This window comes from Alnus glutinosa, chromosome 8 (genome assembly GCF_958979055.1).
Source record: "Alnus glutinosa chromosome 8, dhAlnGlut1.1, whole genome shotgun sequence".
NCBI lineage: Eukaryota > Viridiplantae > Streptophyta > Magnoliopsida > Fagales > Betulaceae > Alnus > Alnus glutinosa.
Window position 1 is genome coordinate 25,730,900 of NC_084893.1, and position 9,811 is coordinate 25,740,710.

The following is a 9,811-nucleotide window of genomic DNA, read 5'->3' on the forward strand; positions in this document are numbered from 1 at the left end:
TTGCAATTGAGAATCTTCAAGTATAAAAAATCAAATATATATTTGAGAACTCCTTTCCATTAGACTCAGAATTCGTATTTATAAAAATTGATTTTCAGCCGTCCAAATTTGATTCTCTTTTTCTCATTTTTCTCACAAAATACTTGAAATAAAATTTGAATTATTTAGAAAAATACAACATATATATATATATATATAAAATTTGAATTATTCAAAATTGGAAAACAATTTTCGTTTAAATAGTGAGGATCCAATGCTAATAAGCTATAGACTGATCTTACACATTCATGTGCCATGAAATACATATTTGGCAGTGACAGCCATTGAATGTTGAATTTTAATTTCCCTCTGGTCATGTCAGGCATAGCATGGTGGTCAAAAGAGTAGCAAAAGTTCAGAAGATCCGAGCTGGGAATGTACAAATCACTGCAGGTTGCCCTTTTAGAGACAACGACGTTTGCATCACAAGAAAGGGGCTAGACACCAATATCCTGTTTGTGCTTCATTAGCTGGCTAGCTGCAATGCTTCAACATATTTGCACATTATTTTTTAATTAACTGCTGAGATTGTGCCAGGTAATCATCATTTTTTTTTTTTAAAAAAAAAAAAAAAGGTGAAAAAAGAAAGGTGGCAAGTTATCCTAAAGTAGCTAAAGGGGTGCTTCACCTTAGTAAAAACTATTTTGAAGGTAGTCGGCCATCTTTAAAGCAACTCAAAAAATGTTCAATCACTCCAAACAATTGATGGGGTTGGCCGATAGTTTCACGATCAGTCACCCTCAAGTTAGCTAATTAAGAGTGTCTAATTAACCACTTTCAAATGGTTGATAGGCGTCCGGCCACTTTGAAATAATTGGTACGGATGGCTGATCACCCTTAAAGTAGTCGATGGGATGACCATCATCTTCAAATCAGCTAACAGGATAATTTGTTGGGTGTTGACTGTTGAGGGAATCTAAACCTGTAGATTTTAAGGGAACCTATAACCTTTTTAAACATAGGGCTTATGATTAAAATTATGCTTATTTTTATTAATCACTCACGCATATAAATAAAAGAACTACAAAGACATAGAATAAGAGATGAACTCGTACTTCTACTCGGAAATGAACTCGTACCTTAAGTACAAATAAACTGGCTGGAGATAACTCTTATTAAAACAAAGATAACAAAAACAACACTAACTCTACGACTTAGAGATAAAACAAAGATAACTATACTACAATACTAACTTCAGATAAATAATTACTGCATGCTATATCTCTTTTAATTTATCATCACAACATAGTGTTTAACCCTCTCGAATAGTTGACGGGTGTTTAGCCACTCCGAAATAATTAATGGGGTTGGTTGAACACCCTTAAAATGGTCGATTGGATGACCGTCATTTTCAAATCAATATTTTTTTAGAGCCACACACAATCCTTTCTTTTCAAATTTTTATCTTTTTTCTTTGTTGGAGTATGAAGATATGACACAATCATAATCGTTTATTTCAAACGAATTGTTATCTCTTTTTGGCTCTTCCAATTACATATATGATTCCTGCTTAGGCTTTGTTTTGGGTTCCATGCTAGTATAGGCAAAGAATATGGCGTTTCTGCAAACCTTCCTATATTTTCAACCGATAAAGATCTTCAATAATTTTCAAAGACAATTTAGGCAGCAAATTGTTAGAAATTCCAATTCTTTTTCAACCAATATTATTGTAGTAATTATTTATTTATTTATTTTTATTTTTCGCCTTCATAAGTGATTTTTGTTTTCAACAAGTACAAAATGAATTCAAATAGTTAGAACAAAAAAACAAAAATGATTCAATGATGATGATGATATGGGTTGAAATGGGTCATGATAGTGCATAATTTATGGCCTAAGTGATGGAGACATTCCTTCATACTATTGCTTTCCAGATCCAAATTGTGCCCCACTGAAAACATACATTTTTTTTTTTATAGATTTTAGTTTTTCGAAAAACCATATATAAATTTTGGTAAAGATAATCGATCATCAGTCCCCAAACCTAACCACACCCCAAAAAAGGAAAAATGTATGAGGGTTAGTGGATTATTTGGTGCTGTCAAGTGTGAACTTCATCATGTTGCTTTGACTTTTGACAAAAGAAAGAATTGTTCCTCAATCAGTTTGGTCAGTCTGTAAAAGCAGGACATGTAAATACCCTTCTCAAAAATTCCATGTAAAAGGAAAAATATTTGCCACTTTAGAGCATCTCCAATAATGAAAATTAAAATAGTTGTTAAAAAAATACAATTTCCTACTTTAATCATTGTTTATCCTATATTCTCTCCAACAATTCACTCTCTACTTTTTTTTAAATATTATTTTTTAATCATTTTCTTTTAATTTTTTTCATTTCCCTCTCACTCTCCGGTCTCCCCCAACCCGTCTCCCCAATCCCAACAAAGCCGAGCGATTATTGTTCGACTTCTGGCGCACGTCATCATGGACTAGTACTGCCTCATCGCCCTCCTCGCCTGCCTCATCCTCCTCGCCTTCCTCATCGTCTCTGCCTTCTACCAGTACTTGGAGGATCGGCGCGTGCGCCTCAAGCTCGTCTCATCCGGGAAGTCGCTGGAGCAGATCGAGGCGCCTCTGCTGCAGGGGAAGACTCTCGGAGGAGGGGGATGTGGTCGGTGGCGAGGATCGGCGAGGCTGTGCTCTTCGGGGTGAACTCGATCATTGCGTACCTGCTGATGCCGGCGGTTATGTCCTTCAATAGAGGGGTCTTCGTGGCTGTGGTGCTGGGCCTCGCGGATCTCTCGAATCCATCTCTCCGGTTATGTCCTTCAACAGGGAGGGACGGAGAGGGCCGGAGCAGAGAGAGACGAAGAGAGAGAGAGAGAGAGAGAGAGAGAGAGAAAATATTAATAAATAAAAATAAGTGTAAATAGATGAACAGTAAATAGCCAATAGTGTCTATTCAGTGTTCATGAAGTTAGGAAGAAAATTAGAGTGGCTATTCTGCTGAAGGAAGAAAAAGAAACAAAAATAGCCAAATTTAACTTTTTGGATAAAATAACACTCCTGCTAGAGATGCTCTTAAATTATCACTCAATTTGTAATATCTTTTTTCAACTTTTAAAAGTTAAAATTAACTCCCAAACTATTTAGACATTTTACTAACTCTTTCCATTAAAATTTTCTATTAAATCCGATGAAAATTTGGCAAAATGACAATAATACCATTAAATCAAATAAAAAAATTAGAATAAAATAATCATAGTCATAAGTTTCCTTAGCTTGGTCGTGAGCCTGCATGGGCCCGGACAATTTTTTTTTAATATATATATATATATATATATATATAGAGAGAGAGAGAGAGAGAGAGAGAGAGAGAGAGAGAGAGAGAGAGAGAGAGAGCATAAGAGCATAATTGTATTTTTCACATAATTACACTTAACACGTCTTCCATCAGTTTTAACTGAAAATCTTAACAATAGGAGGCCAAGTGAAAGAATGAAGTAGTTTGGAAGATTAATTGTGACTTTGAAAGTTTAGAGAAAATATTGTAAATTAGATGGTCATTAGAAAAATAAGTGTAGTTTTAAAATATAAATATATATATATATATATATAAAATCAAAAGCTTGAGATTTTGGGGCAGGGCACGCAGAACGAGCAATTGCCTTACAGACAACTGCACGGAGGGACCATTATAAATTTATAAAGGGCATATATATATATATATATATATATATATATATATATATATATATATATATATATAATACAATAAAGACCCAAATTTTGAGACTCATGAGTCATGAATAAAGAGTGTGCCACTACCACATCGGAGATTACTGTTTAGGCATGTGTTAATGAAACATCATTGGAGGTAATAGTAATGATTGACACTAAATTGTGATCTACTTTCTGGAGATTCCCATGTTTTATCCTTTCAGGATGTCTTTTTTTAATGGTATATTAATCATTATATAATTTTACGTCTCCCAAGTATTTCTATAATTTCTCAACTTAAATTAATATTTCCACTCATTTTAGGTTATTTTTTTACTGCATGTTAGTAGCCTATTTAAGGAGACTTGCAGAAACACAAGGAAACAAGAAAAGATGATTAGTTGAAGTATTAGAAATAATGTGAGAAATGGCTTAGTAGACTCTTATTTATAAGGGAGGAGGTATAGCAATTTGGGCTACGTGTTACCTTCCGATTAAGGAACATCATGTCAATACGAATTGTCCCGCTTGGACATCTGACATCCTATCTAAACGCCCGACATCTTAAAAACAAATATTAATTTTTACAAGTAGTTGTTATTGGTCTTTCACTGGTCTTAAAGCAACTGACGGGCTAGGGGCCGCCGGTTGATGACTTCCTTGGGGGAGAGGGGGCTAACTCAACGGTACTGATCCTCGCATGCCGATTGATATAACCTTACCCAAGAAATAAACGAGTCACACCAAATGAGCTCGATGCAGACCAAGGCCCAAATAGACTCTTGGTAAATGGTATCACCAGGTCGAAACAACTACTCATTAATTGTCATCTAAAGTGGATTAGATATTCTCAAGCCTCAGCTAATAATATAGAGCATTTGAGTTATTTATGACCACCCTAGAGAGAATTTTGTCGGAGGATTAATTTGGCTTAGGTATTTTAAATTTTTAATGGTTAAGATATAATTTTATTTTCTCTTTTCTTTTTTCTTATAAAACACTTAAAATTAGATCTTGATAATTAAAAAAAAAATGACTGTAATTTTTTTACCGCACCAAAGCCTAATCCCTTGCCGAAACCCAGCCAATTGATAAATTAACTATTTGAAAGACATTGTGTAGAGGTTAAAATCAAGTTCTACACTCATTGAGTAGCTTGTGAGACTACAGAAGGGGCACCTTTCGAGCATCTAAGTCCTTCACAAGGAGGTATTTACTACCATGGATTTGAATATCAAATTCTATTCCCCTAAAAAATAAAAAATTGAATATCAAATTCTACACTGATTGATGGGCTTGTGGGTCGTTATCTCCACCAATAATTTTTAGAATATTTTTTTTAATGCTTTTTATGGTTTTTTTTTTTTTTTTTTTTTTGGGCAAATATGAAATGAAAGTCTGATGCCTTGATCCTCACACGTGGCATTATTCTCGTAAAAAATAATACGAAAAATTGTACAAAATAACCTATTTATCATCTAAGAAAAAAGAAATTTATAACAAATTTAGAAGCGCTTAGAAATAACTTGTCATACCATAAAACCTCAGAATAGTAACGTATTATATTTTTTCATAAATTTAATTTAATTTATTTTTTTATGAAAATCATTAAAAATCATGGATAAATATCTTGCTTAGCAAATATAATACTTTTGATAAAAGTGAAACTATCCTTCATCCATACTCGGTCTAAAGATTAATGAATAACTGTTTCCGCCAAACCGTGGGCTGCTGCTTCGTTTACCTTCTTTCTAATATGTCCTACAAACAATGAATGAAGACCATTGAGCCTAGCTTGAATATTCTTGATCAATCGGCCGTATCAACTCTAATAAGAGTCTTCTTGTCACAAAGTATGCACAATTTCAAGTATATCTCTCTAAGTAGTTACTCGTTGCATCTAAAACAAACACAATTTCTAGCGCCTTCCACTTAATAATTTTTTAGTAATGTTAGAAATTATATTTTTATCTTATAATTATCGACCATGTCAACATTATAAGATAAAAATGTGATTTACACCATTACTAATAATTTTATTTTTTAATAGTTCAAAACTACTTGAAAAACATTTGAACTCGCGTGCAAATTACACGGCATATTCGTCCCATGACTAATTTTTTAGGAAAAAGGAAGAAAAAAAAGAAATCATTGATTTGTTTTTTTATAAAAAATCATGTGCTTCATTAATACACTGAAATTAATGATAGAAAGCTTTTCACCATTTCAAAGAACGGTTATATTACTCAATTATTAAACATTAATAGGTATTAAGTGTAAATTAAGGAGTATTAATGATTAAATTTTGGAGGTTTAAGAATAAACCAAAGAGTTCAAAAAATGTGAAAGTTTAAAAATATAAACATAATTATCTTCTTAAAATGCTCTTAGATAGGTTCAAGGATAGGAATTAAAATACAAAACGAGATATGTCAAAACATTTAATGATAATATAAGAAGTTATATAAATAAATATTTTATTTTCTAAAATTTTACATATTTTCATATATTTTGTGGCTCAGGGAGTTTCCTTTTTACCCTCCATATAATGATTATGTGAGTACGCCCATCATAGAGGTGGTCACGCACATTTCACGTGGGGGGACCTGCATAACCCACACGTGGGCCAATTTCAACGGGCAACCTGGTATCACAGCCTAAAAACTCGCCAGGATCTTTCGACAAATCCAATAAAATTAACAGAAACGGAAAAACCAAAGTCAAGTAGCCGGTCACCGTTGGTCCACGTGTATAAAATAATATTATACGGGCACCTACTTCAGGTCCCTTACGGGTAACCTAATCATTATCTCTAGAAGCTGTTTGTCTAAATTCTAATCACCGGGAAAGCGTGACACACTACAGTGGCATAAAGGAAAATAAAAAGATCTACCCTGTCCCATTTGAAATTGCCCCAAGTTTCTCCCGGATATATGATACTATCAGGCGATTCAGGCCGGCTCAGGTCTCTGAGTCCTGACATTGATTCTCTTCCTTGCTCATGCACTGGTTAGCCCAATCTGAGCAAATAGATACAAAATAAATGTATATCAGAAATGTGAACCGCGGATTTACCTTTTTACCCTCCAGTCACCTGCAAAGTTAAATGTGAGGGCTCAGGGCCGGGGCGGGGGTCTCTGAGTACGTTCCAGACCTTTTGACTGCAAATGCAACCGTTACCTGTTTGTTCTTCATAAGATTTCTTGATTGACTAAAATACCCTTTTCACCGCTAACCTTGGTTAATTTAATTAAAATTCTCTTGGAATTATTATCCGGTGTGACAACTTAGTCTTGCATGTTAATTAATCTTGCTGTCAATTTGTATGATGAAATGTGACCAACATGGATGCATACTGGCTGAGCTGTTTGTACCAACTTTAGATGGATCATGTTATTGAGTAATGCTACACATCATCCCATTGTCCTCCTTTTGTCACCTCAAAATTGATGTGGCTCTTAAAATTACCATTGGATTTATGATAGATTACCATTGGATTTTGATCCAATGGCGATTTTAAGAGCCACATCAATTTTGGGGTGACAAAAAGAGGACAAGTGGATGATGTGTAGCATTACTCCATGTTATTATACTTGTTCATAGAGTATAAATAGTACAAATAGTAAATTTGATAATAAAAAAAAAACTTTTGGTTTAGGTTGTTAATATGTATTGTGGGGTGTTTTTTTTTTTAAAAAAATTATTTATTTAAGAAAAGTGTTATAATAAAAAAAAAATATTAACAAACAGACCTCATATTTTACGTGTTTGGTGAAGATAGAGACTCTTAGAATACATGTTTTCTATGCTAGGTTAATACTAAAATATTATTCTCTATTTAGGTTTGATTGTGATTATCATGCTTGTATTTTCTCACTTATCACAATATTTTTTTTTATAAATATGAACATTTGTATTGTAAACAAATATCAAGTCAATCATAACGCAATATAGCCCCCTTAGGATAAATCACAATTGTAGGCGTAGATGTCTAACACTGAACCATGTCAAAAAAATTTGCTTTCGCTTTTCTTCTCCTATTTTATATTATTCATAACTTTTTATATAGTTTCAAAATTAGAGGTCGTGATTTCAAACTATAACTCTACAATTCATCTCATTTAAGTTAAATACAATATGAAATAGTGGTGCTAGTACCCGCATAAAATTATATTAATTATTATAAAAAAAAAAATAAAGCCTTACAAGACAATTCAATGCAGCAATAAGCAAGGAACCAAATTACTCCCACGTGAAGTATAAAAGTACAGGCAACTTAGATCTAATTGAACACAAAAAGCCACAAAAGAAATAAAAAATAATAAAAAAAGAAAAGAAAAACTTAGATCTAATTGAGGTCCATTTAGGTAATACAGTACAAAACAATTAAACCTATAATGACAAACCCATCCGGCCCCGCCAAGGCAGGCACCAAACTTGGGTAAAGGAGAAAGCAGTAATTCCACCTCCTACGTTCCTTTTTTAAACAGTCTTTCCACTTTCAACGCCTCCCTCCACCTCTCCCAAAAACCACGCCTTAAACCTCTCTCTCTCTCTCTCTCTCTCTCTCTCTCTCTCTCTCTCTCTCGTTCTCTTTTCTAATCAACCATGGCCAACTTCTTTAACACCCACTTCACAGTGCTTCTGTGTACCTTTCTGATCTTGTTCTCGCTTCCCCATTCTCAATCCTACTTCTCCATCCATGACCTCCTTCGGTCCAAAGGCTTACCGCCCGGTCTGCTCCCCAAGGAGGTGAAATCCTACACTCTGTTAGAAAACGGTACCTTAGAAGTCTTTCTTGACGGGCCATGCCTGACCAGGTTTGAGAACAGGGTGTATTTCGACAGTGTTGTGAGAGCTAATCTCACCTATGGGAGTCTCATAGGAGTGGTGGGTCTCTCCCAAGAAGAGCTCTTTCTATGGCTGCCGGTGAAAGATATCATTGTTGATGATCCAAAATCTGGGCTTATTCTGTTTGACATAGGAGTCGCTCACAAGCAACTTTCTTTGTCACTCTTTGAAGATCCGCCCAGTTGTAAGCCACAAGGTAATTGGCTTCTGGGTCTCAGATCAGATACCTTAATTTTCTTTAATCCTGGATTTTGATTTACTGTCGGCTGGGTACTCCGTTTTCTTTTTTCTGGTCTTTTCTTTTTTTTTGGTGTGGCTCTGCTTTGGAGTTTGTAACATCTTGTCTTGTGGGTTTCTGTTGTTAGTTGGTACGAAACAGCTCTTTGAACTTTAGTGCCTGTGATATCTGAATCATCTGATCATTCCAGTTAGATTAATGCCTGGTGTTTCAGAAACTGAATACATTTTATCTTTCGCTTGTTTTATTGCCTCTCATTTCCCGTTTTCCAAACACCCCAAAACAGAATTAAAAGAAAGAAACAAGTGGAAGGAACTTTCCTACCCCCCCACCCACCAAAACAAAAAAAAAATAAAAATTGGAAGGAACTTTCCTATTAAAATACAAGTGAAGAACATTTCTCTGCAAAGGGTACCAGTGTAAACAGCTACAAAATTTGAGGTTGTTTGATTATTTGGTTAATTTTAGCCTCTGTTGATTTCATTTTTAAGGCTAACTATGCTGCTGTGCAGGTGCTTTGGAGAATCATGTGAGGAAGGAGATGGGTTTTGAGGCTCTGAGATAGAGCGATGCCAACCTGTTTCAAGTTTTTGCTTTCTTTTTTCTTTTCTTTTTTTCTTTTCTTTTTTCGATGTAATGTAATAAATAAAATAGTCTTCTAATATAGTTATATCATGAGTAGGTGGGTTAATTAATTTAGATCATCAAAGGGTGAGTAGTAGTTTGTAAAGATGTGATCAAGTTCTGGAATCAGATGTCCTAATCAAATTAGAAGAGTTCTAAATTCTAATCTTCAAACTTTTGTTTATTCCTTTTTGTTCAAACTCTTATTTAGAGATGAAGATTAGATGACTATCAAAGGAAAGAATCAAATCTTACACCTTTTATGATTTATAATCATCTCTCTAAGACTTGAAGCCCTTTGAGTTTGAGAACTCTATTTACTTTAGATTCTGAAAGTTGTTTTGAATCTTTTATATATATAGCCTACAGTTTAGGTTGTAGACGAGGTTTGATTACCCA

General features: G+C 34.2%; 1 protein-coding gene across 1 annotated transcript; it reads left to right on the forward strand.

Moving 5' to 3' along the window:
- Window positions 1-8,213: 8,213 nt before the first annotated feature.
- On the forward strand, window positions 8,214-9,596 carry LOC133874551 (uncharacterized). The gene is made up of 2 exons (XM_062312401.1): window positions 8,214-8,746; window positions 9,301-9,596. The coding sequence occupies exons 1-2, from the start codon at window positions 8,308-8,310 to the stop codon at window positions 9,351-9,353; spliced, it is 492 nt and encodes a 163-aa protein (XP_062168385.1). The 5' UTR covers window positions 8,214-8,307; the 3' UTR covers window positions 9,354-9,596.
- Window positions 9,597-9,811: the final 215 nt, after the last annotated feature.

What these genes read in the sequence shown, in the direction of transcription:
- LOC133874551 (XM_062312401.1), top strand. Translation starts at nt 8,308, where the DNA reads ATGGCCAACTTCTTTAACACCCACTTCACAGTGCTTCTGTGTACCTTT. An exon ending in GCCCAGTTGTAAGCCACAAG is followed by an intron (nt 8,747 to 9,300) that starts GTAATTGGCTTC and finishes GCTGCTGTGCAG; the next exon opens with GTGCTTTGGAGAATCATGTG.